Source organism: Fukomys damarensis, unplaced genomic scaffold (assembly GCF_012274545.1).
Source record: "Fukomys damarensis isolate Sample0158 unplaced genomic scaffold, DMR_v1.0_HiC HiC_scaffold_3, whole genome shotgun sequence".
In the NCBI taxonomy this organism is placed as follows: Eukaryota; Metazoa; Chordata; class Mammalia; order Rodentia; family Bathyergidae; genus Fukomys; species Fukomys damarensis.
This window is the reverse complement of record NW_022900915.1, coordinates 26,749,669-26,765,840: the sequence shown is the minus strand read 5'-3', so window position 1 is coordinate 26,765,840 and position 16,172 is coordinate 26,749,669. Positions and strand designations below refer to the sequence as shown.

Sequence of the window (16,172 nt, the reverse complement as noted above, 5' to 3'; positions counted from 1 at the left end):
ATTTCAAAAATGTCAAGGCTAGGAATATTAGACAAGTAATAAAAAAATATAATACTAGGTATATACTTAATACTAGCTTTAAGCCTGGACATTAAAAATTTACATGGGTTTGCTAGACCATGTGTGTACATGCGTGTTATTTGACCCCAAAGAGCAAAATTTAATATTCTAGTATAATTTTTCCTCTAATTCTAGAAATCAAACCCAAGACTTTGTGCAAGGCTTAGCTCTCAAATCAAAACTTTATTCCATAAAATGGAAACTTTAAAGATGGCTTTATTATTTAACAATCTTATATGTATGTGTGTGTGCATGTGTGTGTGTGTGTGTATATATATATATATATATAATTATTTTTTGGTACCAGGGATTGAACACTCATATTTTTAAACAAGGGATAATGACTAAAACGGGGATTTTTCCACTTGTCAAAAGAAATCTATCAAAACATTAAAAAATGTAAAGCACACAAAACAGAAAATAAATATTTTAATGTCACATTCATTTCCATTAGAATACATTCATGACCCACCTTTATCATTTTTGAATTGGCTATTCCTTCTATTTACATGTACCTATTCACCTCTCAGAGGTTAGCAACTTAGTAGTAATTATTAAACCAGTAATTTATTTAGATACTGATTTTTCCACAAGGACAAATTAAATATCTGAAACTAAATTTACAACTATATTTGTTGACACTTTATATTTTACTTTCCAACCATAACACTAGGTGAACATGGAATTTTACTGTGTAATATTAGAATCTGCTAGTATTAAAAGTACATTTGGAGTAAAACTGAACCATAAGTCATTACATTTCATAATAACCAAAGTACCTTACTTTCCATGCAGTCACTACTATATCACGCCTATAAAGGACCTCTGTAAGTCTTCATTTGGTTTAAAGTTCTGCTATCAATAAGAATCCATTAACTACTAAAAATGGTTCATTAGTACAAGTTTCATCCAACAAAGTTATCTTTTTAAGATAAATACTAAAGTATTATACCTAAAGGTTTAGCAATATTTGGCAAGCTAAATTTATTCTTTTCATTCCTTTTTCTTAATCTGTTCAACATACATTTTTGGTAAAAGCTTTTTATTACTGCTAGAGGGTGACTCTTGCCCTGGTTTACACAGCACAGGCTGTTATAATTAATTATTGGTGCAATTTTCATCAATTAGTGAATTATACCTTCCAGGATTTTCTTTTAATTAACTATAAAATAAAAGCAATGAAGTTCATATATTATCTCAAAGTCTCTTTCAATTGTAACATATAAGATTAAAGAGCTAAATTGAATAAATTTGTACATTTATAAATTATCTTTTAAAACAATTTCAAAACAGCATTGTAAAATATGTTTCTATACTACAAAATTGTAAACTACAACAATTTACTTTCTCTAGAATCTCACTGATTTAACTCTAAAATGCACTCAGTTTACTAAAGCTTTTTAGAATGTGTTAAAGTCAAATTAAACTGCAACAGAGAGCTGAGCAAAATCAGATCTTGATAACTTAAAGGACTTTTATGGTAATTAAATAAGTAAAAATCAATATAGGCTCAAATTCATTAAAATTCTGTTTCATTTCTCACACAAGGAACTTCAGTGAGCAGACTAAAACTTATAAGAGGAATGAAATTTAGGCTTATTCACATTTCTAGAACACATTTCTTTACAACATGAAGTCTCTTATTAGAAATATGGTTTGTAAGATAAAACTGTGATGCATAATCAAAAAACTTTAAACTCTCATCCAAATTTAAGGAAATCTGAGGCAAAACTGAAATTTATAAAAATGTGAATTCTGTGGCTAATGGAGAGAACACTCTGAAAATATTCTGACAGCCAGCATATTTTGTGTTATGACACTCTAAAAAGCACTAAATATTTGAAATCTCAATTGAAAAGCAGTATTAGGAACAGAATTATACTCAAAGCCTACTGCTTTGATTTAGAGACTGGGGTTCATTCTAATCCAGTGTTTGATTAATTGATGTGCAATTGCTCGGCTTGGGGGCACAAAGAAGGCTTGCTGCTGCCCTTTGGTTAGAACATCCACAACCTAAAATACACAATAAAATGCATTAGGCTTTCAAAATGGTTGTGTTTAAATACGAGTTCCATGCTTACATGATTCAACTGAAATGCAGTGGCTTCCGCAGTGAACAACAACAGTAGAAAGTGACAATATCCATATTCAACATGCAAAATTTAGTATGCATTTTTAATTGTTTCACTGAATTAGGGTTTTAATTTTTCAGATGCTTCAGAAAGATACATTCTTATGAAAATGAGGTCATGGAAAAGCAAAATGTATGCTCCACACTTAATCTCTAAGAAAAGCCAACTCTGGGGATAAGATTCCCTTTTCTAAAAATTCTGAAATAATAATCTAATTTCTACCTTTTGGGAAAGAGTATAAAATAAAATTAATTTTTTGCGAGTAGTCAGAAATGATTTCCTGTACTGACTACTGTAGTGTATCCATTTGTTTTCCATATAAATGGTTTTGGGTCATGGGAAACAGAGAAAAGTAATTTATCTTCCATTATATCATTTAGGGATGCTGTTTCTAAGTTCTTGTGGGTGTGTATGTTTGTTATATGGTTATGTCACTCTTGGCCTTTGGCACATTTCTAAATAAAAACTTCAAAAAATTTAAGTATTTTCACTAATTTCTTTCGAGAGATACCTATTCTAATGCTATAAACTAAAATATAAAACAAGTTTAAGAATAATATTCCTGTTTCTTGTGTCTGAACAAATGTTTATGCACTTTAAGTCCACTGAAAACTGTTACCATTAATTAAAAGGAATGGCATCTGAAATTTGAAATGACACAGTATCAATCATTACTAGAATGAGTTAAAATAGGACACATCAGTGAACATACCCTCTTTCTACATGGAATTAGCAGTTATACTGTAATCCATACATAATGAGAGGGCTGTAGTCCTTCATTCAACTTGTGGAAAATATGCTTCCTTGCTGCGTGCCCAAACCAATACTGTCAGGGAACAATCAATAGAAGAAGGAAATTAAATTGAACTTTACCTGTTCTCTAGTGAACCAGCGGGCATCCTCTATTTCATTCTTGTCAACTTTAATTTCTGTAGACACTGCCACAGCTAAACAACCAATCATTAAGGAGGAGGGCATTGGCCATGGTTGACAAGAGACATACTGAACATGGCCAACTTTGATTCCACTTTCTTCTTCTACTTCTCTCCGAACAGCATCTTCTATTGTCTCCCCTAATCAAATGGGGCAAAAGAACAAGTTGCTGATGAACATAAACTGGAAATTTTGCACTCCAAATGGTGCAAACATTTGAAAGTCATTTGGGAGAGAAATCGAATTCAAAGAATAGGAATACAAGACAAAGGGAAGAAAACATTATTTTTAAAAGCATATGACCATATATAAAATATCAAAATGTCAACAAGAGACTTTTCATTTATTAAAGTACCAAATTTATGAGGTACATTTTACAAATAGTAATTACAAAATCTACAACTATCCAAAATGTACTACTGGCTAACCATTACAAATAACTTATATATTGTCTCACTTATACATTATCACTAAATAGTTATCATTAAGTGACTTTTATGAATGACTAGGTCTTTCTCCATTAAAAGCTAAGACTCTTTTGTTATGCTGTCAATTACTGCAGATAACTTTTCAGGACACTAAAAGAATTTTAAAAACCATATAAAATGAAATTCAGTATTTTTGCTTAAGCAATTGTTTTCCTCTAAATGACTGCGGATCCAGCCATGAGAAAATAATGTGATGCCCATAAATGTCCTTTATTCCTGATTTTCACAGAATTAAAAATCTGAATAGAGGAAAAAGTTTTTAATTCAATTTATCTGGAACTTTTATAAATATATAGCAATATACAGCATTACTTAGCAAAATACATTTTTAATGTAGTTTCTAACTTCAAATATTGATACATTTCCTACACAAAAATTAAGAACTTATATCCATCAAAATAGAATATATAGTGAGTCCCCAACTTATGAATATTTGACTTGCAAACTTTTACAGATATAAATGGACGTCATGGTAAGAACACTGGTGGGACGTGAATAAATCTCAAAAATAGCTCACAAATCTGCCGGACACTGTTGCAGTTGTGCTGCTGTGTGCTTACTGTACAGTGTGACAAAGCACAGCAGTACAGTGATCAGAGCTATCCAGAAGAGGGGAGAAAGGGGGAGTGATATGGAAGGGACTGCTAGGAAGCACAAAGCAATACACAATGTATATCTGTGTCAAAGGTGTATGAGACTCACTCTGTCGGATTTAGGAACAAATGTGACTTATGAATGTTCTCCCTTCTCAAGGTGGGGACTTACTGTATAGCAAAATAGATCACAAGCTAGTGTCATACTAAAAATAAGAGATTGACATATACTGTAGCTTTTATGGGGGAAAATAGTCTTGACTTACAACCAACTTGAGTTACAACCAGCTCTCATGAAAAGAGTTTGTAAGTCAAGGGTCCAACGTACATATATTTGAAATTTAAAATTAAAAAGGAAAGAGGATAAGCAATCAAAACAAAAACTGACAAAGGATATAAACACTTAGAATTTAAAGAAAAGGGAAACTGGATACATACTGTGTATCTGAAAAAGATGCTCCATCAAGAAGAAATATGAAAATGAAAACAATGACATATTTCATACCCATCAGAATAACAAATTTAAAAATGTGAAAATCCCAACTCAGTGAAGACATGGAATAATGGAACATTTCATGTACTGCTGGTGGGAGTGTAAATTGGCAAGAACACTAGCTTGTGCTGTTTGGCAACAGGAAGAAAAGGTGAAGATGCTCACATCATATGAGCTAGCTCTTCCACTCTGAATATACTCCAGACAACTCTTGTGAATGTGCGTAAGTAGAAGTCTAAAATATTCACTGTTTGTAACAGGCAGAGCCTCAAAACAAGCTAAATGCCCACAGCATGAAGGAGGAATATATAACAGAATATTCATATATTTAACAGTGCCTGGCGGTTAAAAACTGACCTAAAACCATGAGAGGCAACAAAGTAATTAGGAACAAGGGACTTAGAAGCCAAACTGCCTGGGCTTGAATGATCTTGGACAAGTTATCAGTCTCTCTTCTTAGTGCCTCATATTTAAAACTGTTGTGAGAGTGCCTATTATATGAGGCTGTATGGGGATGTGAATTAAATACATAAAGCCTCTAGAAATGAGCTTTGTACCACACAGGTTTAGTACTATCACCTAGGGATGCAGATTAAGATTGGAAGTTGAAATTAAACATTAATTAATTCAATATATGCATTTGTTTATTCCACAGATATTCACTGAGTCCCTAACACATGTGAGGCACCTGCTTTCAGGAGGCAGGAGACAGAAATGAATAAACCAAAGTTCCTGCTTTTATGAGACTGGCATCTAGAAAGGGTAGACATAAGCGAATATGTATCACACTTGTGACCCTGCGTGCCACAGGGAAAAGTTAGGCAGCAGGAAGGAATGCGAATGCAGGGTATGGGGCCAACTATGTACGAGGGGGATCATCCAGACACTTTTGGAAAGTGACAATTAAGACAAGTACAGAAGAAAAGTGTAAACCATCTATGGATGTTGGCAAAAAACAAAATATGAAAGAACAAGCACTGAATTTTTTTAATAAATGACAGTAGTAAAATATGAAAACTCTACCATGTTTAAATTATGTCTAAAAAATACATTTAAAGCATTTTAAAAAACGACTCAGTTTTATAACATGATAATTTATTAGAAGTTATAACTTCAGGGCTATCTGAAATTTTTATTTGGAAATCATAATTTAAATGAAATTGTAGAATGTATTCAGACAAGGCTTACCAGGCTCAACAAATCCAGCAAGACACGTAAACATGCCTGGGGGAAATCTTTTCTGCCTGCCTAAAAGACATTTGGTCCCATCTGGATGAATAACTTGCATGATTACTACTGGATCTGTGAAAGGAAATCAGATATCTGAACGACAAGATAAAATAATTTAGACTCACTGTGCAAAGTCACTGTCTGGTAGGATGATATTAAAGGTATATTTGCCAAGGAACAAGATTCTTGTTTGTTTATAAGATCTTATTTCTGCTCTGATATGGCTGATGATGGAATATTTAAAAGAAATTGCATAGAATACTATCAGTAAGCTAAGGGAAGGCCATTTTTGCCTTCTTTCCCTCAATCTTAGCAACATTTATTCTGTACTCAGGGTATAGTATGCATAATATCTTTTAATGAGAAAAAGGCTGACTCTGTAACACATGGACATGGAAAAAATTAAACTTTTATAGTAAATACAGTAGATTTCTCTCTCTTTCCCATTCCAGTCTTTAGAAAAATGTTTTAAAAAGCTCATGTCTAGGTGAGTTAAAGTCACTGAAAAATTTAAAAGAAGAGTTCATTTCTCTTAGTCATTAATGTAGCAAATTCTCCTCACTAGATAATGATTAAGAACTAGGAATTAAATGTAAAAGGCTCTTAAACAACAAAAACAGATGTCACTAAGTTAAGTATTTTACTCCTTGGAGACTTCCTCAGGTGCTGCTAGGTCTATTTGTTCATGTTTTACAGTTTTAAAGGGCTAGGTTATCAGGTTTCCAAACCTACAGCAGACACACAAAAGCAATTAGAAGGAAATAAGGTACAGGCAGACACTAACAGTAATGAGAATATAGCTCTCAGCTCTACCGCTTTGGTAATGCTTCAAGCAGGAACTGATTGCTGGGGGCTTTTTTTTTTTTTTCCTCTCTCCAAAGGAATAGTCAGACTGGCTGACTATTTATAAAATCCTGTACCTCAACATACCAAATTCATATCGAATTACTTAAAGTCAAGAAATGGCTAATTATGAACAATATCTTTGATTAAATAATCATGAGAATACATAATGCTATAATACTTACAGTTTTAATGGTTAAACAAGCTCTTAATAAACAAGCTCTTAATAAAAAGTTTTAGCACTTTTAAAAACTTGTCTTGTTCCCCAGGATTCCAGGTAGCTACAAAAGAAAAGGCTTACCAACTCTGGGGTATGATGTATTATGGACACCATGGAGACTAGGACAGTCTTCTTTCAAGCACACTCTTTTATAGCCACCTTCTTCAATTTTAGTTGCACTTCCACAGGTTGGGCAGAACTTGTACCGACTGTGCCAGGCAAGAACAGATCTTGCTTGAGCTACAACTCCTTTAAAAAAAAAAAAGAAAGAGGTTTCAGGCTGCAATAAATTGTAAAAAATTAATATGTAGGTATAATGTTCTCAAGTAATAATAAACATATACTGTTTCCTGAATAGCTGTGATCTTTCTCGTCTCCCATTTAGTCATTATTTTTATTCTTTCAATGCTACTGATGTTCTTCATGTCAAATACACCAGCAGCTTCACAATATCTAAGAACTAAAGGTTCTTTAAAAACATACTCGAACTGCTAATAGCGTTCAATACACCTGACCAATCTCCTCTTAAAATGTACTGCTGTCTTCTACATTATGGCAAGTCACCTTCTCTGGCCCTTCTGCTTATTCCTGACCAGTAGATTTCGATGGATTTAGGTCTTTTTCTTGTTGCTTTGAATTCTCTACATAATCTTGGTAGTTTCTTAGGATTTATATAACACTTAGTTGATGAATGCCCTGAGTCTCTCTAGATCTCTCCCTTCCCTGAGTTCTAGATTCTAAGATCCCTCTCAAAAATGTAACTTATCCGAAAGAAAACTCTTGATTTACTCAAAGTCTGTCCAGCTGTCCTTGCTCTATCCAATGGATGCATATTGAGGATATACTCTTAAGTGAAATAAAAAAGTCACACGTGTAAATACCGAATAGTTTCTCTGGGATGAAAAACTACAATCGTAAATAACATCCTAATGGTATAAAGGCGCAGGGGAAGTGCGAAGGGTAGGGGAAAGGAAATAAGGGAAAAGAAAAAAATGAGAAAATGAAAAAATGGAAATAAAGTTTTTGTAAATAGGGAAGGGAGGAGGGGGTGAAGGGAGGGCAGGGACAAGGGGAAAAATGTGAACTAAGACCTGTCATGTAAAGGTACAAGATCCCAATGATGAATGCAACTGTACTGTATACCTAAAATGTATCAATAAACTCAATTAGAAAAAATAAGAAATGGTAACAATATTAAATTATTAAATGCTCTTAGCAGTCACTCTGGCTTCTTGCATCAGCAGTTATTATTACTTTTATCTCCAATTATACTTCAATGTACCACCTTTTTGCCATGTCTATTATTAGCACTTTAATGTGTGCCTGAGAAAAGGTTGCCACCATCTACCTCTCACTTCTAAAGGTCTCAACTATAGATCAATGTCTATCAGTTCTACATCCAGAATATCTCAAGCTCTCCATCTTCCGTGCCATTACTCTAGTCCAAGATAATGAAATTTCTTACCTGGGATATTATAGTACACAATTCCCTCAAAAATGACTTCCATATTTTATTCCTCCTATAATTCATACTGTAAAAGCACCTAGGTGGGTTTTCTTTTTAAAATGCGCAGACATAAAAACATAGGCCAGTTTACAATATTCACATGGCATTTAGATTTAGATTCTAGTTCTTACTATGGGGTTAAAAAGGCTCAGCAACAGATGACAAAACAATTGAGGGCTGTGAGATTATGTTCAGTGTAGAGCAGTGGATGAAGAATTAAACAAAATCATCATATATTAAGGTCAACTTTAGGAAGCTAACTGGGGTGGTTAAAACACTGTGACTAAGAGAGTAGTGCTATAGATTGAACATTTTAGGAAGTTTCTAATGAAGATGACCTAATTTTACTGATATTGGAAACAATGTGCCTCCTGGAAATAATAAACATATAGGAATTCAACTCAGTTCAAAAGCCAGATTATCACTGAAAAAAGTAAGCAGAGTTCATATCTTACCAGCTTCTTTTTCTTTCAACTGCAGAAGAGCTGGCATTGGAGGATGAAGAAAATAACAATTTTCATGTCTTTGCTTAAATTCTTCAGCAGCAATAGGATCTATACCTAGAGCAAACCATGCAACCAACCCATCTTCCTCCTCTCTTGGGACTTCTTCAGCATGATTATGTAACCTTTTGTTCATTTCAAGTTCTACTCCAAGGAAAATCAAGGTGATCTTCTCAGGCTGAGCCAAGTAATCTTTTACATCTATGTAGTTTAGCTGACAAAGCCTGACTTCCGGTTGTTGGAAACTTTCTTTATTGCCACCTAGAGTGACCAAGGGATTTAAATCTGAGAAAAGGACATAAACTGTAGATGGATGGCTTTCTTTAGCTAGTAGCCAGTCAGAATTATTTCTTTTTTCGCTTTTTCGATCCAGTAGTGTTCTGCTAAAATAATTTTCACATTCTTCTACTTCATTGGTTAGGAACCAAGGCTTCTTTCCACCTTTAGCATTAGCTAGTAAGTTAGCTGTATGCTTATAACCCCAAAATACGGCAATATCCAGTGCAGTTTGCCTTGATTTATTGACAAGTGATCTATCACACCTACAGATGGAAGACAACAATTGGGGAGGAAAAATTGAAAATAAACATCTTCTCCTATATTTATTTCAATATATTTCTAGGTATGCATTATAGTCCCTCCATTTAATCATTATACACATTACTTTTTTATTTTGGTACACAGCTTCCTAGTGGAAAGAGTAAAAGACTCAGTCACAGTGAAGAAAGGTTAGAGATAGTGGATATGTATAATTTGTAGATAATTATTCATAAAAACTAGTAGTTTTATGCACCATAATGAGATGAACATTTTACAAAGAGTCTTTGGTAATCATAATAAGGTTTGTATCTTTTACTTGGAAGAAAAATATTAGATTACTCATAAAGTCACTTTATTATTATTAAGTATGACAGGTTAATTCATCAAGAATAGTAATAAAAAGGAAACCACAGCTGTAGATGTAACTCAGGGGGACAGTGCTTGCCTGGCATGCAGAACCGGTTTAAAAAAAGTTAGCTTTTAGTTAGAAATTAAGCTTTTTATATAATAAACTGATTAATGAGTTACTTACTGGCCCAAAAATATAATATACAGAAGTAAAATCTGAAAGGATATATGTAACAGAAATTAAATCACAAACCCTTTCAAGTGGTAGAGCCTAAAATGTTTACCCTTTCTCAAGCAGAAACTGGACAACATCTGGATGCCCATTTCTTGCGGCGTACATTAAAGCGGTCCAGCCATTTTCAGAAGTTTCATCGAGAAGAGATGGAGAATGACTGAGTATTCCTGTTAACCTGGCAATATCTCCTTCAGCAGCTGCACTGTGAAATTCAGAAATTATTTCCCGTTTTGGATTTCCTTTACCTGAAGACATTTCTTCCTTAAAAAAAGGAAAATAGGGGGAAATACTCTCATTTGCAACTGCTTTTTGCAGTGGATACATGGTCTTTAAGCACGAATGCTAGAATAATAGCTTCAAAACATACACTCTTTAAAACGTAATTATAGACGATCGTCACCAAAATATCCATTTCAAAATTGTTATCTGTTGAGAATTATAATTCAATTTATATGCCCACAGGAGGTATGCAAAATAATGTGTAAAATAATGTATCAAGAACTTTCACAAAGAGGCTTCAGATGAGGGAGGGGCAGCAACATTACAAAGTCGCGGTGGACCAGAGGGGACGAGGCTATGGAGCAGGGACATGAAAGGTCAAGTGTAGGGGAGATTAAAATAAAGGCAGAGGGTTTTTGTAGTGTTCTCTGATTCTATGGTACCAGATATAGGTCCCTGCCCTCAAAGAAATTATTCTATACTTAAATTACTCAACAGCTTTCTAAGTTTCATATATAAATAATTTATTGCTTAACCTTGCACAGTTAATTCTAAAATCCATAAGGTACTCATTTTTGTTCATGGTGTGAGGTAGGCTAGGTCAAGAAATGTTTTATTTCAATGAATAGTTCCTATGACTCAACACTACTCTTGAAATTATTTTGTCTCATGGCACTGCAGTATTATCCTTGTCACAAATTAGATGACCAGGTATTTTTGATCTATTATTGGAGTCGAGTTCTGCTGGTAAATGTTCTTGAATCAGAGAGCATTTTAAATCATTAACTATCTGCTTTGTCCATCTGGTGCTGTAGAAAAAGAAAAAAAAAGCCATTGTCCCATACTTAATAAATGTTATCTAATCATGGATTATATGTCATAGGGCACACATTGAGCTGTGGGTAAATGGTTCATGTTTCAATTATCTATGAACTTCTCAAAGTATTTAAGAGTTTTTTTTTTCTATGAAATGCTTTTAGAAAAAGATTTCAGATTCTAACTATTCTACCATTTCTAAGCAATCAGGTACTTAGGCTAAAATGAAAAGTTATAACCCATAATTTTGACATTTGTGGCCTCTTATGCTTTGAAACGCCAATTTGGCCGATCAATTTTGTCCTGTAGTCTGAACAAAATTTAGGCAAAAATGGGCTAATGATTAACTTTGTCATTTTGTATCTGTTCATATTTCCTGTTTATTTCTGTCGTTTACAAGTAGATTAAAACTTACACACAGAATGGAAATAATTCTTAAAATCTGTTTACAAATTAGAGGTGTTCTCTACATTGGAAAACAACTTCCTATTTACTCTAGATTTGTATACATTCCTTTCATAACGAAGTAATTAAACGCTTTAAAAATTAATGAATAACAAAAGCGATAAATTCTTATGACTTTGAAGCACTCCTAAACAGACCCCTCTATGGTCTCTTATCCACATCACTTTTCTCTTTATTTTTCATAAACTTTTCATAAACAGTTTCTTCACTCAAGTTTCCTTTTAACAGCATTTCATTGTCCTGTGTTCTCAGGTCATGGTCATACTTGCCACATACCGCTCTAGGTGATTGCAAAATTTTCCTTCAAAGATACGGTGCCATTTACTACCTCTAATGCAATGCTGACGTCTACAGCATTCTCTGTATTCTCTGAAGTTTTTGAAAGAAGCAAAGGAAAAAAAACCTGTATGTTTCCCCTTCGCTTTCCCCCAAGAAAATTCATCTAGAAATAATGCGTTATTACACGTTCTAGATGAGCACAGAACACATGACATTTAGATCTCCTGATGGTTACCTATTTATTGACGGGTCCAACTGAAAGGACTTGAAGGCAAGGTAAAATGCCATACCTGACTGCTTCCCAAGAAGAGGATTAACTATTCTGAGAGTTCATTAAAGCAATCTTAGATTTAAAAGAATTTACATTTTAACCAAATCAACATCCATTTTTACTGATATGAAAATAACCTCGGGCCCAAAATTTGCCTGAGGTCACATGGTTGGCGTGCGACCAAGCAAGACCTCATATATATGGTCTGTCACTTAAGTCACTAACATTATTTAATGAATTCTACTCCGGACACGGGCGGCAATTTAACCTATACAGCAAAACCGATACGGTGTCTTCAAAGGGTCAAATACCTTAGGGTTTACTTTCTTGCCACTCTGTGAGATTCCTTTTAAAAAAATGAAATTACATCCGAAGTAGCGCTTTCTCCCCCTTTCTTTCTTCTTCTTTTTAAAATGCCCCATCTAACTTGCGGTGGAAACTCCACCAGAGGACTTAGGAGCCACCCGTCCCAGGAGACGCACCGCACCGGCCGCGGCACCAGCCAACCCCGCGCAACGGTGCGCCACACGACCTAGCGGCCGAGCCCGGGACACTGGTCACCGACCCCCAGAAGGTATCGTGGGGACTACTAACTCCCCGCTGCTGCTACTAACCCAAAGAGAGCAGAATAACCGCACACAGGACACAGCTGGGAAAGTCAGCAGGCACTTTTCCCGACTACCGCGGCAGCCTTCCCGACTTCCGGTGTAGGCCCGCATCCTCGCAAGGCTTCTCGGGAGATGTAGTTTAAAGGTCACAGGCGGCGCCCTCGGTGGTGGAGGTGCGGAGCCGTGATGTAGGCGGGCTGGTTCTGGTGCCCCAGACAAAGCTGTGTAGAGGCAAGTGCGGCTCGTGAGAAGACGGTAGGTCTGTGGGAACTTTTTTCACTTTTCCAGTAATTCTCATCCAGTTCCTCAACTTTCCCTCAGTCAATACCGTCCCACGTGATTGAGTTTTCCAAGTGGACCATGTCACTTCTGTACGTGACCTTAAATAAATTAATGGCCCCTGCAAAACCTTGTTTCACCTCAAGGGCAAAATGGTGCCTTGTATCAATGTCCACCTCAGTCGGTAGTCTTTTAATAAGTTTGTATCAGCCATGCATGTTGGTGCACACTTGTTGTACTTTGGGAGGCTGAGGCAGGATGCTCTTAAATTCAAGCTTCCCATAACACGTTGCATTAGACGTTTAAATAAAATAATACCAAGCGCTTAGGAGAGTGCCAAGGACAAGGCTGACGCCCGCAATACAATTATTATTGTTGCTCTTACTTTTTCATTTCCCGTGCTTTTGTGTTCCAAACCTACAAAAATTTTGTGTGAGATTACAAAGCTAGGTGTTGGCAGTTTTCTAATTTTCACACCAAAGTGCTTTCCTTTTCTAATCAACAATAGATATAGGAATCTTTTAAGATTGATTATTGCTTCCTATTCAGATATTACACCTTGGAATCCTCTCACAATAATATTGTGTATACTGGTTAGCATTGTACTTTCGTAAATATTTTTTTTTCAAACATGTACTATACTTCTTTTTGTGAGTAGTTGTGTTAAAGCTTTCAGGTATCAGAGGGGAGATCAGAAATGCTATTTAAGTTACCTCACTCAAATACCCAATCTTTGTATTCAAACATATATTTGAGTAGATAAATTAGTATAATGAAGCCTCAGGCGTTATTAATATTAGCAAGTATTAGTACATGGGTTGATACATCTCCCAGCCCTTAGGATTTTTCAAATAAATACAGACATATGATTAATAAATATTTAAGGATTAACTTTTAAAAATTAAGAATAAGTATATAACAGATAAGCACTTTAAAAAAGAATGAAACTACAACATTGCTAGTATAACATTTTAACAAAGTTCTGTAATAATATCACGATGTATATCCAATATAAAATTCAATTACCATTTAAAATTTGTTTCTAGTTGATTTACTCAAATCGAGACTAAACAAGGTCTCTATGTTACATTTCAATGTTTTTACTGTCATTTTTTCCAGCAATTTGAAGATTAATAAACATTTTCTCTGTACAATTTGTAACATATTTGATTTTCTTTGGTTGCATTCCTATGGGAATATATTTCTTCATATATTTCTTATAAGCCAGTAGTTAAATTTACAGGGATTATTTAAGGTTTACTTATTATTGCATTATATTACTCAATGTACAGTGTATGATTGTCTCTTTGCCATGTTATTGTTGACCATTGCTTTCAAATGTTGTTAGTCTGATGAAGTTAATCATAATCATAAGCATAAATTTTCCTATCAACTTTTTGGCTAATGGTTTTAGCAGCTGTTGATGACTATTTCATTAGGAGTTCCAAAATGGTGATGTTCTAATTTGATCATTCACTATGGAGTTACTAATCAGAATTCTTTTATAATAAAATTTTTTTTTCTGAGGCATTTGTAGTTTGTAAGGAGTAGAATAAATATGTGGTTTTTGTCTTTTATTTCCTGGCTTGCTACATAATTAGTTTTCTAATATTTTTCAAGTTTTAAAATTTATTTATGAGCTTATGAATGTTAAATTTTTATATATTTTAGGTTTTTGAAGACATTGTTTTAAAAATATCTTTATGATACATATTATTTTGATGATTAGCTGATTTGACCAATGGAAACCTCCTCAAGTGGGCCTTCAAGTTTTTTTGACCAAACCCCTATAGTGTTTGATAAATTACTTGGTTTATGCTGTGACAGAATATTTTAGACTCATCTCATGCATTCTGCTCCAGATGTGGAGTTAGATATTCCTCAAGGAGCTTTGGTTCCTTTTAGTGAGAAATGGTGATTAGATACCATAGTCTAGGGGTACTCATTGCTAATGGGTTGCTGGATACTTGTCTGCATATAGTGCTCCCTTAGGGAACTTGAACAGATAAAGTTTATTTCCAGTACAAGTTTACATTCCAAGGGCAACAATGGTGCCAACATATATATTGATGGAGTGAAATGCATTGATGGAGTGAAATGCTGTATTCTTTTCATTAATTTACCATTTAGAAACTTATTTTTTTTTTTTTGCAAGCTCAAGGACCTGAGTTCAATCCCCAGCACCAAAACAAAAAAAAAAGGAAGAAAGGAACTTAGAGTTTTTAACTTAGAAGTTAAAATTCTTCAGCATTACTTAGATATTCTTCTTAAGTGGATGACATATGTTTTTAGCCATATTTTTTCAGGAATTTGTTATATAAACAGCCTCTCTGATTTAGCTAAAATGGCCTATACATTGTCCTAGTTTATTTCCCATTGCTGAGATACAGTACCTGATATCCACAAGTTAAAGGCGGGAAGGATTATTTTGGCTCATAGTTCATAGAAGTTTCTTCCATACTGGCAGCTCTCAGGCAGAGCAATTGGCAGAGGAGGATTGCTCTTGGCAGGGCAGCGGGAAGCAGAGAGGGATTGTGGAGGGAGGGGAAGAGATAGACATTTCTGGGCCATGGCCCCAGTGACCACCTTCTCCAGCCGGGGTTCACCTCCCAGCATCAGATCCAGTCGCCTCCCAAAAGCCCCACAGATAAGCACACGAGGCTTTGGGCAGACAGCTAATAAACTACAACCTCTTATGCTTTCCTACCTCACTACTTATGCTCATGCCATTTTTCCTAATGTCAATGCTTTCTGCTATCCCATGTCTTTCTTTTGGCTCATCTAGAGACCATTTTTGTCCTCAGGATTATTAGTTTCCCATCAGAATTTCGTTGCACTTACCTATTTTTCCACCTTCTACTATCAGTATTTTTTGGGGGGGATTTTTTCTTATCACGTGTTGCCCTCTTGCTCAGCACTTCTGTCTAACTAGATGCTCAATATTTCCTTTTTTCTTTTCTTTTCTTTTGAGACTGGGTCTTGCTATGTAGTTTAGGCTGGTCCTGAACTCATTGTGTAGCCCAGGCTGGCCTCAAACTCACAGGAATCCTCCTACCTCAGCCTCCTTAGGGAGGAGATTACAGGTATGCGCCGTTATGCCTGGAAGCTCA

General features: G+C 34.9%; 1 protein-coding gene and 1 long non-coding RNA gene across 6 annotated transcripts in view; one reads left to right on the top strand and one right to left on the bottom strand.

Moving 5' to 3' along the window:
* Positions 1-393: 393 nt before the first annotated feature.
* Positions 394-12,893, bottom strand: Nudt12 (nudix hydrolase 12). Of its 4 annotated transcripts, none has more exons than XM_019205242.2 (7): positions 12,790-12,873; positions 10,175-10,327; positions 8,955-9,544; positions 7,074-7,241; positions 5,888-6,001; positions 3,066-3,265; positions 394-2,073 (listed from the first exon to the last, which is right to left on the bottom strand). In XM_019205242.2, exons 2-7 carry the CDS (start codon positions 10,228-10,230, stop codon positions 1,963-1,965), a joined length of 1,239 nt encoding a protein of 412 aa, XP_019060787.1. In that variant the 5' UTR covers positions 10,231-10,327; positions 12,790-12,873; the 3' UTR covers positions 394-1,962. The 4 variants fall into 4 exon arrangements, with proteins under 4 accessions (XP_019060787.1, XP_010606837.1, XP_033623325.1 ...); XM_010608535.3 differs by having other exon boundaries at positions 396-2,073; positions 10,175-10,382; positions 12,790-12,866; XM_033767434.1 differs by lacking the exon at positions 12,790-12,873 and adding an exon at positions 12,487-12,783 and having other exon boundaries at positions 396-2,073; positions 10,175-10,386.
* Positions 12,894-12,916: 23 nt separating this feature from the next.
* The window catches only part of LOC104851378, a 122,650-nt gene continuing 119,394 nt past the window's right edge, over positions 12,917-16,172 (top strand). For both annotated transcript variants that reach the window (XR_777192.3, XR_004518557.1), the window contains exon 1: positions 12,917-13,038. This is a non-coding gene — a long non-coding RNA (uncharacterized LOC104851378). The remainder of the gene's footprint in view (positions 13,039-16,172) is intronic.

Excerpts from the sequence above, each read along its gene's own strand:
- Nudt12 (XM_033767434.1), bottom strand. The coding sequence starts at position 12,597 with ATGGGGCATTTTAAAAAGAAGAAGAAAGAAAGGGGGAGAAAGCGCTAC. Across the intron at positions 10,387-12,486 it reads GCAAGAAAGTAAACCCTAAG|GAAGAAATGTCTTCAGGTAA; the intron begins GTATTTGACCCT and ends CCTTTTTTTAAG. Across the intron at positions 6,002-7,073 it reads TACATCATACCCCAGAGTTG|ATCCAGTAGTAATCATGCAA; the intron begins GTAAGCCTTTTC and ends TTCCTTTCACAG.